The following is a 25,649-nucleotide window of genomic DNA, read 5'->3' as shown; positions in this document are numbered from 1 at the left end:
AAATTCAGAAGAGCGCTAACAGCATCAAAGTAATAACACAGACCAAAAAAAACTAAACAACTCGACTTACAAATGAAAAAAAACATGAAAATATGAGGTAATATATTTTATATAAGGAAATATAAGGAAAAATATACAGACAAGTTCCACTTCAGCCATGTACAAACAGTCACTTTTCACACATATTTGGTGAAGTGACTGGGATTAACTTTGGTTACTGAAACTGTTTTTGTCACTTTTTACATTTGACTTTATGTTAAGTCTTATCTTCACTAAAGTCAAAACATCTCCAAATGACAGACTCAGCATGTTTCTTTTATACAAGCTGTACAAGTTGCTTAGTAGGCCTCTTTGTTTAGGTTCAGAAATTACTCAAACTATACTCTGCAACTATGTAGACAAAACAGAGCTTAAAGGAACACTATGTAATATATTTACCTTAAAATTACAGCTTCAAAATCATTGTGATGCCTCACTAGCCTATAATAGGGAGAATAGCCTCTGCCGTTGCTACTCTGGATTCAGCACTTCCCTTCCATACCAATTTCAGTACAGTGCTGTAAAACGTAATTGCACTAGGGGGGAGCCCCAGGAGCAGGAAAAAAACTGCCTAGACATAGGTTAAACGCGGAAGCTTAAATTGGGCTTAATACTCCGAAGACAGTGACCTCTGTTGGTTTGGAGGGGCAACACCTTGTGTGCATATAATAATATAACATCATTCATTGTATTTATTCTTTGGCCATTTCTGCTGTGTTTATCCATGTCAGACTAATTAATGTCATTCTGTTAAAAGACTGGGGAACCAAGAGTGACTCTAAAGACTTTTCATGTGTTAAGCATGAGTCTTGTTACAAAATTTATAATAGGACATAAAGCCACAATACGTCATGGTACTTTTACTTTCAATACTTAAGTACATTTGAAGGTAAATGCTTTTGTATTTATTCTCAAGTGGAGATCTACAACAAGGACTTCTGCTTTTACTGGAGTAATATTTTACTTTGAGTATCTGTACTTTTACTCAAGCACATGGTTTGTCCACCAATGCATTTAACCTTATGAACAGTGACCTACAGTAAACTTTTACATATTTTTTAAGAGGCAGTCAATGTGCAAATCTACGTGTTTGATACATATTCCATTGAGTTAAAATTCAGGCCATGACTAACTTCTTCCAACATAAAATGCTGAGACTACAACCCATTTGCATGATTATCTATATATGTAGCTCAAGTGTCATGTTATTTTTATGACAAACTATAGATTTCCTAGTACGCTTCTAAGCCCCAGAACAATATCCAAACAGAACAGTGAAGTCTAAGGTTTTAAAAAATATAAGGGCTAAATAGTTCAACTGGAATAAGGGCTGAAATGCCAAAAGAAAATGGGCCAAACTATTGAAATTGTCTGACCTCAAAGGTATTAAAATGGGGTCTTACTGCGTTGACTTGTCAGGGAATGCATTAGAATACAGGTTGGAATTCTGATTCTACTCAGTCATGAGAATATTAGTGAGGTTGGATGATTAGTTCTGCAACTCTATCCCAACTCATCCAAATGGTTTAATATGTATACCCCTAGTCCACACTTGGCATTGAGCAGTTTGACCTTTCATGCTTTTCAGTGTCTAGGTGCTCCTAAAAAGCATATTTCACTTATTATTAAGGGGTTCTTACAAATTTTGCAATAACAGAATGAATAATATCACAGTCAAAAAAATAAAACCTTGTATGAATTTGGGTAACTATGAAAGTCTTGCTGTCATTTGCCCTTAGATGGAAGTAATTTTTTTTTTTAGCAATCAAGACTGGTACTTTATAATGTTTTTGCTTTCTCTTCCCATATCTGTAAAAAAAGAGTCTTGTACAAGATGTAAGTTTGTGTGAAGCATAACTTTTGCAATTACAACACATGGTTGGAGCAGTAAAATATGCAATCTGGTTCCACATCAATACTGTCTGAAAATGACAGAAAATAGACATCCCTTATAATTAGTAAACTTGTAAACTTGGAAGTGAACACATTATGCTCACATGATTTGTATAATATCCACTAAAAATAATTAAATGAAATAGGAAGCAGTGTAGTTTCACATTCTCTGTGAAACATCCAAACAAAAACAGATTGCAAACATCCAAATAGAAATAATTCCATCTCAATAAACTTTTTTTTCCGAATTAATGACTGCCCACCTGTCTGGCCAAACACTGATGGATGACTGACTGTCAGGCTCTCCTGCAACCTGCTTCAGACCAGCTACCCATACTCCAGCTACTGCCACTTGCCTCAGACTTGCTGTCTACCCTCCACTGACGTTAACATGGACTCTTAACTATTATTGTTATTATTATTATTATTATTACCACCATCATTACTGCTTTCATTATTTACTATCACTACTTTGATTATATCAGTACACATGAGCATAACAGCAGACTTATGTGGTGGCACAGTGACCTTTTGTCAATAATTTGTAGGTAGTTTGATCAGAGGAGGATAGGTTCACCTCTTGTGAGCCTTGGATCCTCCCAAGGTTTCTTCTATCCTTGTCGCGTCTGGCTTGTTCACCTGTGGCCTTTACGTTTCATGTTAAAACTTTTGTCTTTACAAAAAAAAATGTATTTTGATTTGATAAAACTCCATAGTATTGTATTATGTTGTCATTCCCCCATTTAACTAAACAGATCCAGAATAATGCCCAATTGCATTTGTCTCACCTGAGGAAAAGATTTATTATACACTCTCAGAGAAAAAGGCACAGTAGAGGTACATTTCTGTCATGACTACAGATGTACTGATAGAACACCTGTAGAAATTTCCTACAGGTGTTGAAGGACCCCAGCCTCCTCAGAAATTACAGCAGGCTCTGTACAGGAAGAGGCAGAGCCAGCTGTATTTTCTGAAGAGGATCCTTCAACATCTATAGGAAGATACTACAGATGTTCTATCAGTCCATGGTTGCCAGCTCGCCAGTCTTTTTTTATGCTGTTGTGTGCTGGGGTGGAAGTATGAGGAAGAAAGACGAGATGTGTCTGGACAAGCTGGTCAGGCGAACCGGGTCAGTGGTCAGAGTGGAGCTGGACTTTGTGGTTACTGTGGCTATAAGAAGGACATTGCACAAACTGCTCACCATCATGGACGATGAAGGTCAACCACTACAAACCATCATCACAGGAAGAGAGCTGGTTCAGTGGAAGGTTGCTGTCACAGAGCTGCTCTACAGACAGACTCAGGAAATCCTTTGACCCCAGAGCCATCAGGCTTTTCAACTCTTCCCACTGGGGTCGGAAGATGCAGAAGGACTGACTGAGTCACACACACTAGACAAAAGTCTGTTCAGTTAAGTGTGCAGCTTTCATGCATACTTCTAAACCCTTGCCCTAAGAACTCATTTATATTTCTCACCCCATATTCCTATGTATATTTATTGCCAGACCGCCTACCGGGCCAGCCTAGAAGAGGAATTTTCGCTTACTGACTGACTCCTAATTTTGAAACGTGTATGTGCACGTAGGAACTGTTAGTTCAGCCGTATTTCACAGAGAGAACTTAAGGTGGCGCTACTACACCATCTGTTGTTAGTTCAGCCATATTTCTCATTCCAGTTTGTGAACTATATCTGTAACTGATCGGCACATTTCCATCGACATAAACTGGTTCGCAAACCAGACAAATTTGTTCCCAACTGGAACCAAAGATTGGTATGTTCTTCAGTGCGACTTGTGGCTGAATAATAGAAAATGAAACAGGAATAAAACAGTTTGTGTGTGTTTCTGTGGCTGTGTTTGGCTCTGCGTTAGTTATGTTTCCCTGCTGTTCACAAGCTCAGCAGGACAGCTCGGAACGGGTCATATTTAAAATATTGGTTGATATCATAAATTACAACACTGCCTCTTAAAAAAATATGTAAAATATACATGTATTATATCTCACAGAGAGTGGGGGACTGATGAATTTGTCTAATTTTGTGAGAGTGTGTGTCTTTGTGGTGGGGAGACATTTTGTGGCGTTATCATGTTTACAAAACTCTGACACAGAGTTAGCTGACACAATACGACAAGGGTATGTATTTTGAGCTTTCCTGTTCTTGAAATGCCTGAAACACTTCTCTGACAATGGCTATATGGCTAATGGCTGTCTGGCAAAACTAGGCTTTCCTAGTTTCTCTTTTCTCTTTTTTACCTATATATAGGATATACCTTAATGGCTGTTATTAGCCAGTTGTACATTGTCCATTTGTTCAATGTTTACACTGCACATATTGACACTTTATTTTAAGTATCTTGTTTCTAGATGCACCTTCTCACACTATGATAGCATTGCACTGTTCTTGCCTTTGATACTATAGTTTTCCTTATATTTATAGTTTATTATCTGCCCTTGCATCTATATTTTTATCTTACATTTCATTTTATCTTTTGTATGCTCTTATAGTTTGATCTGCTTACCATACCCTGTAAATGTAACATCCTCTCTATTGTGAAGTCTACTATGTTGCATTTGTTGCTACTGGCTGATAAATTTCCTTCAGGATCAATAAAGTATCTATCAATCTATTTATCTAAAGGTACAAACACAGTTTGTACACACTTAAAGGTACAGCAGTGTTCCCTAATAAAAGTCCTGGAGATAAAATGGGGTCTATGAAGTCAACACAATTATAATAAGGTACAATTATGTACCCTAATTAATGGTACAGAAAATGTACCCTTGAGAGCAGCACAGTACCACTTTAGTGACAGCTTTTCTGACAGTTTTTCTTCAGTGTATTAAGGAAATTAATTCATAAATTGAGGGAATGCTTTGTGAAACTTAGGGAATGATTAATTAAATGAAAAAAATCATGTTGTGAGCCTTTAAGATATTTTATTTCTATGTTGATTTCTTAGGGGTTCTGAAAATTTTGGACAATTTGGACAATTTGGTCTAAAATAAAATGCAAAAGCTTTGAAAATACAGTAGTGCAACGCAAGCACAAAGAAGCACAAAATCAACCCAATAAAATTAAACACAAAAATGGAATTGGAAAGTAAATGTTAATCATTAAAAAAACTTGAGTAATTAGACAGTATAATGTCAGACTTAAAACAAACCAGTTTTATTGCTGCTGAAAAATTCCCAATGTTGAAATAAAATAAGAATTTTGCTAGAGTTGTGGATGCTCCCAGCATTTTGATTGTTTTCACTGAGGTGTTCACAAAATTGTATTCAGTATTCTTTTTCTTGTCTTTAAGTTTCAATAAACTCAATCATGCTTAATTGTAACATAAGCTTTTAGTCAGATGTGAAAGGGTGTCAGACTTTAATCTTTTAAAAGCTTTTCAAAGTCTTTTCAAAGTTGTTCAAAATTTTTAACCATGTTAAAATGTCCGTCCATAGAGTGACACATATTTCATGACAAAGGTTTCTTACATCATTAACCTAAAGAACCAACCATGGGATTTCTTTAATTGTAATTTCTAAATATATCATTTGGATGAAGAGGGTGTAATCAATGACCTGAGGGGGACATTAAGTACATTTACTTAAGTAAATGCAACTAGCTGCCTATGTGTAAAAATCCCCCCCCCCCAAAAACTCAGCATTAACTAATAAGAGAAAAGACAAAAAAGCCATTTAAAGTTGAGCGAAACAATTTCTGGCAGAACAGACAGATTAACACTGAGTTCAGCAAAACACAATTTGGACAGAAATCAAAAAGAATCAAAGGGAGTTTTGTTCCTGTTGTCATTAGTCTGAAGTGGGCTATTTGGACAACAGCCATGCAACATCATTAACCGAGAACTCTCCGTATTTTTATCGTCTAGTTTCAGCGTAAAACTATGAAAGTCTCACCAGAAATCTGGTCGAACTCGTTCCCTGGTCAATGGCCCCGACCAGCGGGTCTGTCCTTATCTCCCTGGACGCTGACATGAAGTCGGTTATATGTTGAGGGCAGTTTAGCGGCGGACTTTATATCGCGAGCGACCGACGCGCTTGTGCAAAAAAACTAAACATTTCACTGACGTCCAAAACTCTCTCTCAAACACACACACGCACACACACACACACACACACACACACACACAAAGAGCGAGAGGAGGCACACACACAGAGAAAGGCGAAGTGACTTACAGATACTGAGAGAGAGAGAGAGAGAGAGAGAGAGAGAACAGAAAAACACACAAAATTGTTTCCAGTGATGGTACTCACCAGGATAAAGTACACAAATGTAAAATGAGTTAATTTGTCCAAATTAATTGATTAATATGTCACAAATGTAAACAAAATCATTTGTTCAGATGGGAAATGGTTAATTGTAGAGCAGCCTACAAACACACATATCTTTAATAAGTGATAGGAACCAGGGACTGTACAAAGTTTAAAACTCAGTAGACATTGCTCACATAAAAAGTGAATTTAGCTGCTTCCAGTTGCCCAAATACTGGATAATTGTGCACACTCATCTTGTGTAAACTTCACAGAAAGTTATAAAATAAAAGGCTCTGGTGCAGCTTTCTGTCAGCCTTAGGCCAAGCATGGGCTAGAATGATATAAATTCCCCTAGTATTGCACTGTGTAGCAATTGGACTGCATTCCCTGGAGTGACAGAATACTTTGTAACAACTCTACAGTCTAGAAATGTACTGTGCGTGTTCATTATTGTGACTAAAGCTACAAACATTGCATATAAAGGTACAGCAGTGGTTTCCCAAAACCTGCATTACATTCTCTTTTCCCAAAAGAGAGTTAATACTTGTAAGTTTTCTTTATAGTACTGTGTCAAATAAAATAATAAAATATAAGCCATGGAGATTAAATGGAGCATATAAAATCATTCATTCATTCATTCATTGTCTATAAGCGCTTATCCAATTCATGGTCACGGTGGGTCCGGAGCCTACCCAGAATCATTGGGCGCAAGGCGGGAATACACCCTGGAGGGGGCGCCAGTCCTTCACATACATTCACATACACACTCACACCTACGGACACATTCGAGTCGCTAATCCACCTACCAACATGTGTTTTTGGACTGTGGGAGGAAACCGGAGCACCCGGAGGAAACCTATGCCGACACAGGGAGAACACCGTATAAAATCAATGCCACTTAAAAATCTACAATTAATATAGAATATGTTACAGTTATGTTCCCTAACTAAAAGTACTGAATATGTGACCTTGAGGATACCAACACAGTGACCATTTTTCTGATAGTGTAGGATGAAGTGGAGATCATTTGTGATCCGGAACTGATTATCAAATATTAGTAGCTAACCTCACTAGTGTTCTCAGACTTGAATGCCATCAAATCCTCACAGAAATGTTCCAGCAATGAGTTATGAGTATGAGTTGTTACTGCAGCAAAGGGAATACAATCTACAAATTAATACACTTTATTTCAGAAGAAATGTTGGTTGAGCAGGTATTCACAAACCATTTTACAACGTTTGGAATTCAGAAATTAAATTATTTATTAGAAATGTATGTCACAACAATATACATGCCCATATTTCTCTGTGTATTTTCAGTTAAATCTTTAATTTTTATAATAGTTTTATATATGTATATTTAAACAATGCTTTTTGGAGTCGTTTTTCATACCTCTCCACAATGAATATGTTTAAAAAAATACATTTAAATCTAAAACATCCCAAGCATCAGTGTCTGTGTAACTATTTCATGTGATACCTTCTCTAATCAGAGCATTTCATACTTTTTAAAAGTCACCAATTTTATCTCTGGTACCAGCAGAAAAATCAGAGCAGGGGAGTGAAAGAACAGTGCTTCCTCCACCTTCACCATCCTTATTATTATATATTTAAAATGTAAAATGCTTTCTCATATATTTCAATTTGTGATTAAAGTAGCAGTCAGTCGTTCTCTTCAATGAATTGCTGACTGCACCTCAGTCCTCTACTTCATGTTATTAAACAGTCATTATACTGTCACCCAGTGGCCAGGATGTGACAGACGCTGAAAAAAATCTATGTTAAACCTGACCGAACCAATGTATACAGCATAATCTGGTTCATTATTCACAGATTGGAAGGCAATTAGGTTCTTGAAGATCAAATAATGTATAATCACTGTCAAAAAATATTGCTTGATAATTTGTGTTGGTAAAAATAATGTGCTGTACCTTTGTATAATTTAGTCATAAAATAATAAAATGATTGCCATAACCACAAATTTATGTCAACTTGTAAATTACATTAGGGCAGCACAATGTCACAAAATGTTGTGACTCTTACACACAGCTCCAGGGTTCAGCTTGGTTTATGAGGAGTTCGTTGTGTTCTCCCTGTGTCTGCATGGGTTGAAAAATGTGAGTGTGTGAGTGACTGTGTGAGTGTGTGTTCCTGTCTTGATTCAGCCAATGATTCAGAGTAGGCCATGGGCTCACTGCGATCCTTAACAGGATAAAACAGTTAGAGAAATGACTAAATAAGTGAGTAAGTATGTAAGTATAACATTATTTATAAAGCACTCTTTACACAACCAACATAGACTATAATACTCTACATACAAATGACTAATTACTACACATGAATACACAGGTAATAAATAAATTTATATCCATTATTCAAATGTCACACTGATTCTTCTTCATAAAGGTAAACTCGAGATGACCTAAAAGACATGTCATGTGTCACACCCACCAACATAAATTTTATGAGTCAGTGACCTCAAGCAGATTATTTCACTCTATGGACAAAAATTTGTGAACAACTACTTTTCCAGCTTTACTTTTAAACCTAACAGAGACATTATATTGCATTTACCAACACCTGGACAACAAACCGCATTCCTACTTATCTCAGTGGTACTGAATGCTTTAGGCCTTGTGATCTTAGGCTCGTAATATATCGTAATGTGTCATAATATATGAACTTTAGAGTACATTTATTGTAAGGATGTAAGGGGTGCCTACAGGTTAAGGTATCACATGGTGTATCTGTGGATCATTCCAAAATTTTATATTTTTCTCATTTAAATTTTAAATATACTTATCTATCATTGATAATATGATTAATAAGAAAAATAAGTTAATATCTATCTAAGAAATAAGATTTTGTCAAGAGCTGAAATAGCATATGAATTTACTGTTTATCAAGGAATAGTAATGAAATGGAAGGTTATTTAAAAAAAATAAATAAATAAACATATATAAGAAAGCAACTGTTGGTTGTGCTTACTCCTCATTCCATTATTTTGTCTAAATGGGTGTGACATGCCTGTAATAAATGTTTCATCTGTGTCAAAATGAGGTCAGTGACTCATGACTGGTCAGCTGTTCTTGTAAAATACGCACCTTTTTATTTTGACCAATCATGGGCCTGAGTGTTGTCTGTGGAAGGCAAAGAACAGCTGTAGATTTGAAAGCATGCCAGGGTTGTATGGAGCTATAATAAGGTCACAAGTTTTGTTGAAACTGAAAGTTAAGGGTCAGAAGTCTGAAACAGAAAAAAAGGATCTGAATGTGAATGAATAAGACCTGTGACCGAAAAAAGATATGAATCTAAAAACGTAAAATCTGCAACTGAAAAATATAAGACTTATCAAATATCAAAATGTATAGGAGCGTGAAAAATGAAAATAAATTATTACAAAATTCTATTTAAACTGAAAAAAATCAGCCTTTAATTATTTTAATTTTGAATACATTGAATACAAGTTCAAATATCAAGATTTGAACTTTCAGTTTCAGATTTTTTTTTCAAATGAACAAAACTTTTGACCCTAATATAGCTCCATAGGGGTGGAGTTGGACAAGTCCAGTACTTGACAACTAATGTACAACATGCATTCATGGATAAAAATATTGGTACCCTGGTACCAATATTTGGTACTGCACATGAACGTTTTTAGACCTGTTTTACCAAAATGTTCTTTAGCCCGCCCCTAATTAATTCATTTTCAACAATGGTTCTCTCTGTATCCATATTAACACTGTAATGAAACTTGGGTGTGATAGGACCTGGGGGAGCTGCTGCTGTTTGATGCTGTTGGCTATTGGTCTGTATTGTTCCTCTTCAAGTGATGGCAGGGAACCCAGCCGCTCCTGTTCCAGTGAAGGTGGTGAACCCAGCCGCTCCTGTTCCAGTGAATGCGATAAACCCCGCCATTCCTTTTCCCATGATGGCGGCGAACTAGACCACTCCTGTTCCCAAGGACTTCGGGGTTGATTTCTAGAACTGTACCCAGGCTGGCTTCTTGGACCTCACCACAGATTGTATCCAGTCCTGGGCACTCCCCAATAGTTGTTTTAGTTCCTCTTTCTGTCCCTGTCTTGGTCCCTATTTCGGTCCATATTCCAGTACCTATGTCTGCTTGTGTCTCTGTCAAAGTCCCTGTCACCGTGTTTGTGTCAGTCCCTGTGAATGTCCTGGTCCCTGTTCCCCTGCCAAGTCCTGTCCTGTCTCAAGTTCAGTCCCCGTTTGAGTCCAGTGTCTTGTCTCCTGTCTCGTTACCTGTCTCTGCTCCTGTCCTGTCTCAAGTCCAGTCCCCTGTCCAATCCCAGTACACAGCCTCAGTCCTGTCACCTGTCCAGTCCCCTTTTTCTAATCATGTCCAGTATCTGTTCCAATCCAGTGTCCAGTCCAATGTCCAGCACCCTGTCCTGTCCCCTGTCCAGTCACATGTTCCTGCTGCTGCCCAGTCCCGAGTCTGGGTAAATGTTAATCCACAGATTAATTCTACAAAATTCTACAATTTACAAATACATTTTAAATTCAAGACTTCGACTTTACAAATGAATGCAATGTAAATTTAAACAAATGATTTTTTCACATAAAATTGTGATTATATCTATGAAAACCAAAAATATATATTTAAGAATGTGACTGTATTTGATGAAATTGCAGACCGTGAGACACAGATTGGGATGTATTCATTTGTGAATAGTGAAACATGTTTGTGACTTTTGTTTAATTTGTGGATTAACATTTACATATTTGTAAAGTATTTTGAGACTAATCTCTCTCCAGATATTATAAACAGATAAATGTACAAAAATCCGACGGGTACTCACCTGAAGTGTCAAACCGAAAGAGCAGCTAGAGTGATCGTTAATTCAATTGAGTACATCTCTGATCGGCGCACTGACTTCGGGCCGGGTTCGGCTGCAAATCAGTGACACGTCAGAGATTAGAATCACAAATAGATCCCGGACTGGATCCACTAAGCGTAGCTGACTGTTACGCGGATCTGCCGGAGGAAAGACGGATCCGAATCGGAGTCATCTGCTGTCTGCCTATGTACCTATGAAGTATCAAGTGATAATACTGTTTTGTTTTTTAAGTAAATGGCATCCAAAATCCTCAGTTGTTTTTAATTATGACTCAATTTGCTTTATAAATTTTCATCAAATAAAGAAGGCGATATATTTTTTAATGCCTTCCAGATGTTTTTAGCACCAATTTAACTATCATGGTTTCCAAAAAACTAGACTTATTGCTAATATGAAATGACGATAATATCTCTCTATGGAATTACTTCTGTAAAAGTAGTTAAAAGCAGTTAAAATGTGTTAGTAAAGATGTATTTGTGAAATACTGCAAATGCTGCAAGTTGTACATAAGGATTTTTTCCTCTTTAAGCAAATGAAAACAAGCTCTGTGGTGTTAGCATACTGCTAATAAGCAGCTTCACTTAAATGAAATTTGGTATCATGTAAAATATTTTGAAATACAAAAATATGATCTATATTATAAATATATATTGAATAAATTATCTATAAAAATTGTTATTCCATGATACATAGCTATATTATATCTTCATTTATAAATATTTTTCAGGCATTCTTTAGTCTGTTATCAAACTAAAAAACAATTGCTGATATGTTGACATTAGTGTAGACCAATAGAACTGTTTAAAAGTTTGGCATAGACCTAACTTTGTGTTCAAGTTTGAAGGTTTTAACTTATCTGTAGTAAACTGTAATATTAGGCATTTTATGTCTAAATGATTAAAGGAGTTACAAATTATTTCAAAAATGACAGAGAAAACTAAATTATATTAAAATATAATATACAAAAGTCCTTACATATTAGAATTGTTGACCAAACCTTGGGCAAATATCTTATGAAGGAAACTTTACAAATAAATAATTACAGTTTATATTTCTATCATGTTAATTAAGCATGAGCTATAGTCTAGCTGTACACCAGAAAATGGAGTAAATGGGAAAAGGGTTTCTGATATAAAGTATATGTATACAGTGCCAAAGCAGTACTGAGAGAGGTTTTTTTTTTTACAAGCTTTAATGTGTTATGCATCAATATATTTATTTTTCAGACATCCTTGCTTTAGTTAATTACACTATAAGTGCTTTAGTAAGTTACACTGTTGGTTACACTATAAAACCACAGTGACTGACTTTATATGTTCATTTATGTTTGTCATTTTTGTTCATAAGTAGGTTTCACTGAGTAATTGGATCAGACAATGGATTGTGCTTTGAAACCCAAGACAAATTAGATATTAATAGTCTTTGTATTTTCTCTAAATCCACATGCTGACACCATATATACAAGTGATCAAGACTATATGGTGATAAACAGAAATGGACATAGACAGCAAGCTAACATTGCTAAATGTTACTAATCATTAGGTTATTGTTAGTCTAATGGTTGTTCTTATTTGTTTTTGTTACCTTTTGTAATTTATTGGTTAAGAGAACTTCTAACTATAAACAATCTTAATGTACAAAACGGATTCCAAAAAAGTTGGGACACTAAACAAATTGTGAATAAAAACGGAATGCAATTATGTGGAGATGGCAAATGTCAATATTTTATTTGTAATAGAACATAGATGACAGATCAAAAGTTTAATCTGAGTAAATGTAACATTTTAAAGGAAAAATATGTTGATTCAAAATTTCACAGTGTCAACAAATCCCAAAAAAGTTGGGACAAGTAGAAATAAGTGGCTGGAAAAAGGAAATTGAGCATATAACGAACAGCTGGAAGACTAATTAACACTAATTAGGTCAATTGACAACATGATTGGGTATAAAAAGAGCTTCTCAGAGTGTCAGTGTCTCTCTGAAGCCAAGATAGTAAGAGGATCACCAATTCCACCATTGTTGCGCAGAAAGATAGTGCAGCAATACGAGAATGGTGTTACCCAGCATAAAATAGCAAAGACTGTTAAGTTATCATCATCAACCATGCATAACATCATCAAAAGATTCAGAGAATCTGGAACAATTGCTGTGCGTAAGGGTCAAGGTCGTAAAACTCTACTGGATGCTTGTGATCTCTGGGCCCTTAAACGTCACTGCACCTCAAACAGGAATGCCACTGTCAAGGAAATAACAGATTGGGCTCAGGAATACTTCCAGAAAGCACTGTCAGTGAACACAATCCACCGTGCCATCCGCCGTTGCCAGCTGAAACTCTACAGTGCAAAGAGGAAGCCATTTCTAAGCAAGCTCCACAAGCTCAGACGTTTGCACTGGGCCAGGGGTCTTTTAAAATGGAGTGTGGCAAAATGGAAGAATGTTCTGTGGTCAGATGAGTCACGATTTGAAGTTCTTTATGGAACACTGTGACGCCATGTCATCTGGACCAGAGAGGACAAGGATAACCCAAGTTGTTATCAATGCTCCGTTCAGAAGCCTGCATCACAGATGGTATGGGGTTGCATGAGTGCTTGTGGCATGGGCAGCGTGCATGTCTGGAAAGGCACCATTAATGCAGAGAACTATGTTCAGGTTCTAGAACAACATATGCTCCCATCTAGACGTCATCTCTTTCAGGGAAGACCCTGCATTTTTCAACAAGATAATGCCAGACCACATTCTGCAGCAATCACAACATCATGGCTATGTAGGAGAAGGACCCGGGTACTGAAATGGCCAGCCTGCAGTCCAGATCTTTCACCTATAGAGAACATTTGGCGCATCATAAAGAGGAAGGTGCGACAAAGAAGAGTAAGGTGCCCAAGACGATTGAACAATTAGAGGCCTGTATTAGACATGAATGGGAGAGCATTCCTATTTCTAAAATGCCTTGTAAAAAATGGCCTTGTCCAAACTTTTTTGGGATTTGTTGACGCCATGAAATTTTGAAACAATATATTTTTCCCTTAAAATGATACATTCTCTCAGTTTAAACTTTTGATCTGTGATTTGTGTTCTGTTCTGAATAAAATATTAGATGTTGGCATTCAGTTTTTATTCACAATTTGTTTAGTGTCTAGTGCAGATAATCCTGAGAGAGCAGCTCACCTTGCTGCTGGAAGGTTATTGATTGACATTAATTCTCCAATATAGGACAAACCTGAGGTTTTCTATTGCCTGATTTTCTGTGATTGTGATTGGTCCTTTTGTGTGTCAGTCAAATATCTTTTCCTGCAGTAGTAGGCGGTACTTGGCCATGTTAAGTAGCGAAAGGTACCAGACTCTTCCTAGAGACTCTGGAAAGGTGAGACTACATGAATATCTGCATTTGCAGGGAGATCTAAAAATATAATTCAAACATTTTTCTTTTGATTTGGAAAAAAAAAAAGTGCAAGAAGGCATTTGTAAATATAGGTGGCAATGTTGCAATTGTGACTTTGGTCAGTCACACTAGAGTTAGCTGTATCCTAATTGATCAAATTGATCAAATTATTAGGGGTTCCAGTCCTTCACAGGGTAACATGGACACACAGATTCACTCACACATTTTTTGAGTCGCCAATCCACCTACCAACGTGTGTTTTTGGACTGTGGGAGGAAACCGGAGCACCCGGAGGAAACCCACGCGGACAACACACCAACTCCTCAGAGACAGTCACCTGGAGCGGGAATCGAACCCACAACCTCCAGGTCCAGAGCTGTGTGACTGCGACACTACCTGCTGTGCCACCGTGCCGCCCTAATTGATCAAATTATTTCATTCATATTTTAGGGTGTTGCAGTGGTGTTTTTGGTGCTATGAAAGATTTAAGAATTTAGATTTTCATGGGGATAATGATGATTTGGGGTAATTTTATTATACAAATAATGATTATTTTGGATATGTTTAAGATTTTGTTTGTGTTGTAAGTCTAATAAAGATGTTTTACAAATTAGCCCTACATATTCACTTTACTGAGTGAGTTACATTTAAATAAACATTAATAAGTGACTAGTTTTTTGTTTGTTTGGGTCTTTTAGGAGGGTTTGCTGAAGCCACGATATGCCTGTATAGGTGGACAGATGTCAAGACCACCCAGCAAATGATCAAGGTTTTTATTTTATACATTTAATGCTGTAATGTAATAAAATATTTGATTAGATAAACTTTTATTGTGATGAATGGCACTGTCACTGAAGTTAATCGTAATTTAACAGTTATTTAAAGTTTAAATTTTGTAATAATTACTTCACAGTAATACATCTTTGTGAAGTATTTCGGTAATTATGTGGTTTCCAACAATCTTCTATGCTTCGATCTTCTATACTCTGGTGTTTTCTCTGACATACTTGATGCCTGGTGCAAACAGTTTAATTAAAAAATTAAAGTAAAAATTGAATGTGCTAAAATATACAGAACAAGGGTCATGCAGGGCTAGAACTGAGAATCTGCGGTGTACTTAAATACAGAAAAACAGCTTATAGTTATTTAATCTTTTAAAGACTAATAAAAAGGAGCTTTCCTTAATTTGTTAGTGAAATAGTGCTGATTTCAGTTTTTCCATATTATAATGTAGTTAAGTTAAATTCATTTTAAAAAGATTAAAACTGATGGAGAACTTGGATTTGGGCCAGAGCTGATCCAGATGTATTATAAAGCTACCGTATATGGCCCACATTTGGGCCGTAGGCTTGATGACTTTATTGAAAACGGGCACTGCAGTGGGCCAGTGTTGGCCAGGATCTGTTAACTGGGTCCGATCCGGTATTGGCCCATTGTGCCGTAGGACACTGGGCCAGATCCGGGCCAGAACTTGTGTGTGATCCAGGCCAGGTCCTTTTTGCTATTTAGGTAGTATGGTAAACACTGAACTGAAATTTGTTGGATTTAGGAAGTATTTATTTGAAATATTCCTTTTATAAATGGCTAAAATGTGGTTACTTTTCCTTTAAAATGATGGGCTTGCTTTCAAGTATCAGTGCACTAAAATCTGACGTGCGGCTGTTTTCTCAAATGGTGGCTTTTTGAAATATATTTGTGTTCTCTCTAATGCTGTTGTATTCTGAGTTTATGCAGCGTTTTTTAAATGCAGCATTTTTCATATGTATTTGTGTTCTGAGTTTATGCAGCGTTTCATTCAAAGCAGCAAATATTTGAAATATACTGTGAACAGGAACATGTAGTAGATCCTGTGGTAAGCTGAACTGCTTTCAGAATATTTAGAAGGCTGTGTAATGAGTAGGCTAAAGCAACCCAGCCCCTTGGTAAACATGAAAAAATGATAAAACATCAATAAAATAATTTTGGCTAATAGTCTATGGCCAAGTTAGTTTGTAGTCTGTATTGTAAACACAGGTGAAAAAAACTAATAACGTCCTCACTAGTAGTGGCTATTTATAAGACATTGTGTACACTGACTGGATGAGAAAATAGGCCTAGGTTAGTAGTTTGTGGGGTGAGTGGTAGGATGGGCCAAGGCTAAGCTACTTTTTGGCCTTGGAAAAATGTGTTAGGAAGTTTTTATGTAGGTGGTTAGGGACAATGTACAGAAATGAAAGAATATCACACTTTTTAAATTTATATAATTTTTGTCTATTGCCTATGTTATGCCAATGCAGCTGTGAGAATCCAATAATTATAGGCGTATTTGTAAAGCCACCACTTACCAACATGGTTTTAAAGAGTTGCACAGTTAGTATGCACATTCAAAAGACGAAAAAGACGTTATTGAATGTGATGGGTCGGTCTGGTCCAAAATACCAGGGTCAATATTTGTCTCAGTCCGCCCCTGTCTCCTGGATATGAAAAGAAGACAGTTTGATTGAAGATTGCAAAACATGATTGTTGAAATGTTACCCAATAAGCCTTAATCAATTTCCAAACAATTCAGTATGAACTGGAGAAATAAACCATTGCTTATTCTACAAAGATGGCTTTTAGGCAACACACACTCACATTCATTCACACCTACAGCCCCTATTATTAGAGAATCCTCTAATATTATTAGAGTTTTTGGATCGTGCATAGAAACTGGAGCATCCAGAGGAAACCTATGCAGAAATCAAGCCCAATACTGTTTGAAACCTTGTTCTTGTTCACAATATATGCCTAATAAAGAGCAAGAACAGCAGTATGCCTGTGTCTCATATCCCCACCTCTGGATTATCATCCAGTTAGTGGAAGTCCATGTAATTAAGAATCTCCAGGTGTAATTTTTAGGTTTAAGGGGAGTAAAATTCTCTTCACATAAAGCTACTACTTTGTTAACACTAGATGTTATAAATTACTTTAACATATAAGATTTTAAGCCAGAAACAAGCACCATGATATTCAAAATGCACTTTAAAAAATATCTACTAGCTGACAGGAGTTCACACTGAGTACAAATCTCTTCCACCACTTGTTCTAAAGGATAAATTCATTCATTCATTGTCTGTAACCCTTATCCAGTTCAGGGTGGCGGTGGGTCCGGAGCCTTCCCAGAATCACTGGGTGCAAGGCAGGAACACACTCTGGAGGGGGCGCCAGTCCTTCAAAGGGTGACACACACTCACACACTTGCCTATCTGGGCACTTTTGAGTCACCAATCCACCTACCAACATGTGTTTTTGGACCATGGGAGGAAACCGGAGCACCCGGAGGAAATCCATGCGGACACAGGAAGAACACACCAAACTCCTCACAGACAGTCACTTTAAAGGATAAGTAAATCTATAAAAACATTGGGCGCTGAACTTAACAAGCTCTGATTTGATTGGCTGATGCAAAAAAAAAAAAAAGCTTGGAGAGCTTGTTCTAATCCACGATTGGCCCATGCAAAATGTGATCAATAACCAGTAGCAGTTTTTCAGTGGCTGATGCAGTCCACTGATCTGTCTTCTATTGAAAATGTGGGGTGCATCATGAAGAAGAGAAGCTGTCCTTGTCTACCACAGACAATTGAGCAGCTTAGGCCTTTTATACAGCAAGAATGGGCCAAAGTTTCACTTGTAAAACTGCAATAATTAGTAACTTAATTTCCCAGATGATTAAAAAAATATAATTCATATAGTTGAGTGGTAAACATGCACCCCTTTTTAGTGTGTTAAATGCAGCAGATTCTATATTCGTGTAAATGTAACAAACAGAATTCAATTTGTCATTGAAAAAAAAATCCTTTGTCTGTTAAATAAAGGTTAAATTACAAATCTCAATTTTTATTATTTTATTAAAATATATTTTATATTATAGTTTCCCCAAAGTAACCCCAACCCTCTGGTATCTAAACTTTGATTTCATTATTACTAATTTTTAAACATTTTGTTTTTGCTTAGCTGTCTTCACCATATGGCGACATTACACAACCTTTTAAAAAATGTCAATGGGTTGTATGTCCAGCAGATGACGCTGTTGTGCTTTAGTAAAATAAAACCTGGGCGTCTATACCAGTTTCATGCATTTTTCAAAAGCTCTGTGGAACTTAGGACACGAGACCAGTCCCTACTCATGAATAATAGACATAAAGACAGAACTTTTTTGGGTCCCTCGGGAGTCTTCTGTTTCTGGGAAATATTTACCATTACTGTCTTTATATTCAGAATCTGTTTAAACATCTGCTTGGCCATACAATTAGCACCTTTTTTCATAAATAATCATTTTTTTTTATTATTATTCTTGAATATGTGGTAAAATGAAAATGTCCCAATATTTAATGACCATACTGACTGCAGTATTACAGTACTTCACTGATGCAATATCCAGTCTAATTGGCCATCTAGAACAGCTTCCAATGAAAATGATGGTTTTTCCTTCTCCTGTAAAGTTGCTATGTTTTTCATTGGGGCATGGAGGTGCAACAGGTAGTGTTGCTGTCACACAGCTCCAGGGTACTAGGGGTTGTGAGTTCTAGCCCTGCTAAAGGTGACTGTCTGTGAGGAATTTGGTGTGTTCTCCCCAGGTTGGTGTGGGTACGTTTTTCTCTCATGGTCTAAAAACACGTTTTTTGGTGGATTGGCTACTCAAAAAGTGTCCATAGGTGGGAGTGTGAGTGAATGGGTGATTGTGTGTTGCCTTCTGAAGGACTGGCACCCCATCCAAGGTGTGTTCCCACCTTGGATAAGCGGTTACAGAAACGTAGTTGTTCATAGCTAAATTGAAAATAAAGCGTCTTAAAATTGAACTTGAGCGTGTGGAAAACTATCCCAGTGGATTAAAAAAATGAAAGTATGCTCTTAAAGAACACTATGTAATATTTTTACCTTAAAATTACAGCGTCATAAAGTTACAGCCTTACAGATCTGTAATAGGCAGGATATACCCTCTGTTGTTACTACCCTGCACTCAGCACTGCAGAAACTGCACTATGTAACATTTGGAGGAGGGTAGGAAACCACCCCCTACCCCCCTCCACATTGATTTCATGACAGTGATGTCAAAAAAGAGCCCTAGGAGCAAAAAACCCAAATCATACATAGTCTTCCTTTAAAGGCAAAAGATGGATGTGTTAAATACAGAAAGGGTCAATATTATATTTAATTGTTTACTTGTATTATAAGTTTAACATTTAAACTTGCACCCCCCCCCCCCACACACACACACACACACACATACACATAAACACATTCCTGTACAAATGAACACAACAACCATACTGTGGTCTAATTATGGGAATCCTTGTCTATCGTCTGAGTCATCGTGTAACCTGGATATAAGGAGTCCATTTGGCTAGCTGCAGGTAGGCTTCTAAAGGTCTTGTTCCACCTTCTGAAGCATCACAACTGGAATACATGCTGTAAAAGGCTGGGGATTGTACGCAGAACCCCAGTACCTGGAAGCTATGTGGCAGTGACATTCAGTGTTTTGATTTTAGGTTGACAAAAATACATAAATAATAATAGGTTAACAAAAATACATAAATAAAAATAAAAAATACTAATCTGGAAATAAATGTTTGTCTTTAAAGGAATGATATGGACATTTGAAAATACTGAGGTAATCACTATGTATCACTTTGATGTATCACATCATAAATTATTTCTTTAAATACATTTTTTGCTGATGTTACTAAATACATGAACAAAAATAAAAGTAACAGGTATCTGGTTTTGATTATATAACAACTCCAAAATCTGTAATATTAAAATATTTGCCTTGATTAGTATTAGAATCAAGATTACTACAGTTTGAAATGTAATGAGCTCAAAAGAAACAGAAAACATATATTTTCAAGTATATATTATATAATCCATTATCTGTAACCGCTTATCCAATTTAGGGTCGCGGGGTGTCCAGAGCCTACCTGGAATCATCGGGCGCAAGGCGGGAATACACCCTCTGAGGGGACGCCAGTCCTTCACAGGGCAACACAGACACACTCACTCACACACCTATGGACACTTTCGAGTCGCCAATCCACCTGCAACGTGTGTTTTTGGACTGTGGGAGGAAACCGGAGCACCCGGAGGAAACCCACGCAGACACAGGGAGAACACACCACACTCCTCACAGACAGTTACCCGGAGATAACCCACACAGACACAGGGAGAACACGCCACACTCCTCACAGGCAGTCACCTGGAGGAAACCCACGCGGAGAACACACCATACTCCTCACAGACAGACACCTGGAGCGGGACTTGAACCCATAACCTCCAGGTCCCTGGAGCTGTGTTACTGCGACACCTACTTGCTGCACCACCGTGCTGTCTTAAGCTGAAAGTTAAACCAAGAAAGTCTAGAAATCTGTCGAATGTGAAAGGAAACTTTTGCATGAAAATTTTTTTGATGGAAGGAGAAATAATCCCTACATTAATGGAGAGACCAGTGAAGAGTTTAGGTAGATGGTATAGTGCAGTGCTAAACGATACCGAACAAGTTGTGGGACTAAAAGCTGAACTGGTGAAGGCTGATAATAGCATTGATAGATCAGGTTTGCCAGGGAAGTTGAAATTGAGGTGTCTGCAGTTTTGCTTGCTGCCTTGTATTTGATGGTAATTGACTGTTTATGATGTTTCAAACACAGAAGTAGAAAGGATGAAAAGGGCTATGAACAAGGCCAAAAGGAAGTGTCTACAGGTGTTGCAGTGTTTAAGTAGTGTGGCATGATATGGGAGAGGGGTACTGGAGTTACCACTCACAAGTTTAGCTGAGAAATTTAAATGTGCAAAGGTGAGTCATGAGATGATTTTGTCAGGATCGAAAGATGCAGTGGTAAAAGTAGCAGCGCCAGTCACAAAAGTAGGAAGGAAGTGGAATCCGAAAGTGGTCATGCAGGTAGCCAGGAGTTCATTAGAGCTAAAGCATGGGTCAGCAACCTTTACCACTCAAAGAGCCATTTGGACCCGTTTCACACAGTAAAGAAAACACTGGGAGCCACAAAACCCTTTTGAAATTCTAAATGAAATAACACTGCATATAATAGGGTTTTTTTTGCCTTTGTGCTATGTATAAACAAACTATACTGTGTTACATTTATGAAATCAATGAACGACTGCAGAGAAAATGAAATAACTTTTCTGCATGCAACAAAACATTTTTAACTCCGAAAAAAAGATGTTGGGTTGAAGGTAAAGTAAAATACTCAATGTCTATTTCAGTCCTTGTAGTAATGGGAAAAAAAAACGCCAAACTTAAATTATCCACTGGCAGCAAACAAAAATGCTGTCCTCTCTCTGCGAGCCGTCATCCTTTTACTGGCGCTGTGCAGTCAGCTGTCAATAAGTTCAAGAAACCGCACACTGGCAGGTGTCGCACATTGGAAGTTGTGACTTGTATTAAGAGCGACAAAAATATTTTAACTATTAAAATATTTTAGATGTTACAAGATCGCCATAATCTCCATAGAATTACATTTTGAAAATTAACTAACTAAAATAAATAACATTTTAATTAATTACTCATTAATTGTTTTCAAAAGCTGAGCCGCATCAGACGGATCAAAGAGCCGCATGCGGCTCTGGAACCACGGGTTGCCGACCCCTGAGCTAAGGGATGTGATTGGCAAAGTACAATGCGGAAGAGCAGGCCTTGGGTCAGGTGATATATGGAAAGATTTTAGTAAGGCCACATCACCAGAAAGAAGGCAAATAATGGCTAGTTTTATTCGCGAGCAGGAAGAGGAGGCAGGGTGCACAACAGGGTCACAGGCAGAACAATACTTTGATGGGAGAATCTAGAGAAGCTGAAGATTTCCTGACAAGAGTTGTGGGTGATGGAGTCAAGATGTATTGTGTTTTTGCTGGGAGCAACTTATGATGTCCTTCCAACACTGCAAAATCTTGGACAGTGGGTAGATGAAGACCCTAGTTGTGGATTATATACAGGGGTTGGCACACTGAAGCATACTCTGCTTTAAAGGTTGGTCTGTCACAGGGTCAGTGTACATGGAGACATAATCAGGTGCTAAAACTTTTAGCATGATTGTTGGACAACAAATGCTACAGCAATATGTGGACTTGAAATCTGAGGTGAGGGAATGTGGATGGCAGACACACGTAAGACCAGTGGAGATAGGCGTTAGGGGATTAAAGTCTAGTCATTGGTTGTGGATAAGGAGAGTACAGGAGAGCACAGATTACTTGGGTAAATGCACTGTAGAGATGCTATTGTTATTGTTGGAGATGTAGCACGTATTGTTCACATGAAACTGGTGGCACTGAGCATGCATTAACAGTGCCAGTGGGGCTAGGTACAGCCTAGTTGTTAATGGTAAAGTGTAAGGTAGGACTGTGGAGCTGGCTTGGAGTGGGGTGTGTCTGGGACACCAGACTTCACTGTTGAACCTTCTGAAGGTGTTGTGGCCTTAATTCAGTGAAACACCAATTAGAGGAGGTGCCTACCTGATGACCCCTAAGAGGGGTTCAATACAGTAGGTGGTTTGGGCTGGGCTCAATGAGTAATTGTAGTTGTTAAGGATAGCTGGTTGCTGATTGGACCATAAACTGCCACAGCATCCGTAGTGGGTAAATGTTGCTAGATGTAGCTTGTCGCTGATCGGATCACAAACGACCACAGCAACCTTAATGTTGAGGTGTAGGATTCAACAGAATTTTGTGGCTGCAGGAAGGAAGAGAGTGTGGTGAGCTCTATGTGAAGCTCTAATGGATTGTCATAGGATATTTTACAACTTGTCTTGTGTATGATTATAATAATTCGTCAGCAAATGTACAAACTGTGTAAATGTACCTGTAAAGATACAACATTGGTTTTAGACTCCATTTGTGTTCCTTAAAGGTACATTACATTCTGTGAAAAATTGTAGTCTTTCATTATAGAACTGTGTAAAATAAGAGAACATAATATAAGTCCTGGGGATGAAATGGGGTATTTGAAATCACAATTATAATAGAATAAGCTACAATTATGTTCCTTAATTAAAAGTATGAATAAGTACCCTTGATGGTACCACCACAGTGACAATTTTTCTAACAGTGTAGTTGCATGGTTATGGGTGCATTTGCCAACTTTTTACCAGGTCCCTTGCTGCTAACCTGCCCCAACTGTCCTCTTTTTAAAAGCCAAAATATAGTAGGGTGACCAGGATGTCCTCTTTTACCCGGACATGTCCTCTTTTTTAGACTTAAATGTCCAGGCGGAATTTGTTTTTCTAGAGCTTACATATAATTTTGAGAAGCGTTTCATTCACAAACTAGTCCCGCCCTCCCCTACTCCTTTTGGTTCGCTTGAGTGAGAAGGGGGAGTGGTGAAGTAGCCTAAAGTCTTAGGATTGCACGGTCTGACTGTATAACTACAGTTATTGGTCGATAACCTTCTCTGTAAACATTTAATTGGTCAGTCTGCACGTCAGTAGTCCTTGTTTACGTCAGGCAAAGCCCGTGTACCTAACCTCATCTCGAGCAGCTATGCCGAAACGTAAATGTAAGTTCTCGGATGAATTAAAAAAAAATTCCCATGTTTTGTGTAGCAAATTAAAGTGTAAAGGACCTAAAAGCACACACAGGTTCAGCAAAGCAAACAACGGCATTGAGGGGCTGTGTCCTCTCTGGCACCATCTCAGCACCATCTCATTCCGTCCTTTGTTTAGTGTACATTGACTTTAGCTAACTTAGCAGTGAACGTGTAGATTACATGTGGGCTGACACATTAAAGCTAGTTATCCCTTCCTGAATGTTGCCTATAGCATGTAATGTAGATCTATCTCCACTAGTTATCATGTCATAGCCAACATTTTAGGGCAACCCCAGCTAGCTATCACGTCAAGTGAGCTACCCCCTCACACTCAGGCCTTGTTAGCTGAACTGGACTGTGGCACTTACTGCCTTGCTATGCCAGCAGCTATCCTGGAGAGATGGGAACGACCTGTTCCTATTTCTGACTACACAAAACACACAATCATCAGAGGAACACAATAATCAGTGAGCCATCACCTGCACCCAAACTGGAGAGCTGGTGAGCCAACAAATATCTCTCCCTCCCTGGGAATTTGGAGCATTATTCTATCAACAGATGTCACACACTAGAGAGGGTAGAGTCTTTTAGTGCAGCCTGCTCAAAAGCATATGGCCTTTGCACCTTGCTGTGAACTCATAAACCACATTAAAATGCTGGTTGTCTCTAGACCTGAAATAAGCTACTTTGTGTCTCTCCTACAAGGCCACCATGTCCTGGTCTGGACAGATGGCACAATAGTGATGTCAAACATAAATTACCAAAGAGGCATACACTCCCATCGGCTGCACAAGCAGGCATGAAAAACTGGTTCTGTGGAGCAGCCTGAATTTTATTTCACTGTACTTGAATGTTGAGCTGAGCCACATGAACATCAGATCAAACCTCCCTTCCAGGGTGAACCATCTGTACAAGAAGTGATTAGCCCACCCTCAAGTGGTCAATCTGATTTGGGCAAACAGGGAGACGGGTGAAATGGCAGAAGTGGTTGTGAACTTTCAATGTTTCCTTTTTTAATTTCCATAAGGATCAACCAAATGTTATTATCTTAAAAATACATTAATATTTATATATTGAAAAATAGAAAAATATATTATCTTACCAGAAAAATCGCCTCTCTACCTATCCTGGGCTCTGACTCGAAGGATGTCCCCCAATTCATCCCATCTTTTTTAGCAGGTTGGTAAAGCCATTCATTTGGCTAATGCTGCAGTGGGTTTGCATCACCTGAGATGTTTTGGGGCCCTCTCAACCAGATGAATGGGCACTTTGGGAGCTAATAATACTAATAATAATACATTACATTTATAAAGTGCATTTCAAAAACCCAAAAGTGCTTACATGTTACAGTTAATATAGGAAATATATCAACTTACAGACTACATAACAGAGAAAACATGAAAAACAAACATTTATGGTACTGGGAGGTTGAATGCAACAGAGAAAACTTGAGAACTGGGACCTGATAGATGACACAGAGGTTGACTGCTGGATTTGTGAGGGATGATAGTTCCAGAGACCATGAGTGACTCTGGAAAAAGCCCAGTCTCTTAGACTGCGAAGATTAGAAGAGGGAATTGATAGTCAGGCAGCGGTGGAATATCTAAGGGTGTGGGAGAGTTAATGGGTCTGAAGAAGGTCTAAAAGGTAGGATTGGGGGGTGGGAGTCT

At 37.8% G+C, this 25,649-nt stretch overlaps 1 protein-coding gene across 2 annotated transcripts in view; it reads right to left on the bottom strand.

The window, feature by feature from the left end:
* Positions 1–5,965, bottom strand: part of LOC136664076 (glycerol kinase-like) — a 67,185-nt gene extending 61,220 nt beyond the window's left edge. For both annotated transcript variants that reach the window (XM_066641113.1, XM_066641114.1), the window contains exon 1: positions 5,839–5,965. In XM_066641113.1, the coding sequence (XP_066497210.1) occupies positions 5,839–5,916 (78 nt within the window). In that variant the 5' untranslated portion in view covers positions 5,917–5,965. The remainder of the gene's footprint in view (positions 1–5,838) is intronic.
* Between the last annotated feature and the right edge of the window lie 19,684 nt (positions 5,966–25,649).

This window comes from Hoplias malabaricus, chromosome 12 (assembly GCF_029633855.1).
Source record: "Hoplias malabaricus isolate fHopMal1 chromosome 12, fHopMal1.hap1, whole genome shotgun sequence".
Classification (NCBI taxonomy): Eukaryota; Metazoa; Chordata; class Actinopteri; order Characiformes; family Erythrinidae; genus Hoplias; species Hoplias malabaricus.
This window is presented reverse-complemented; position numbering and strand designations above follow the sequence as displayed.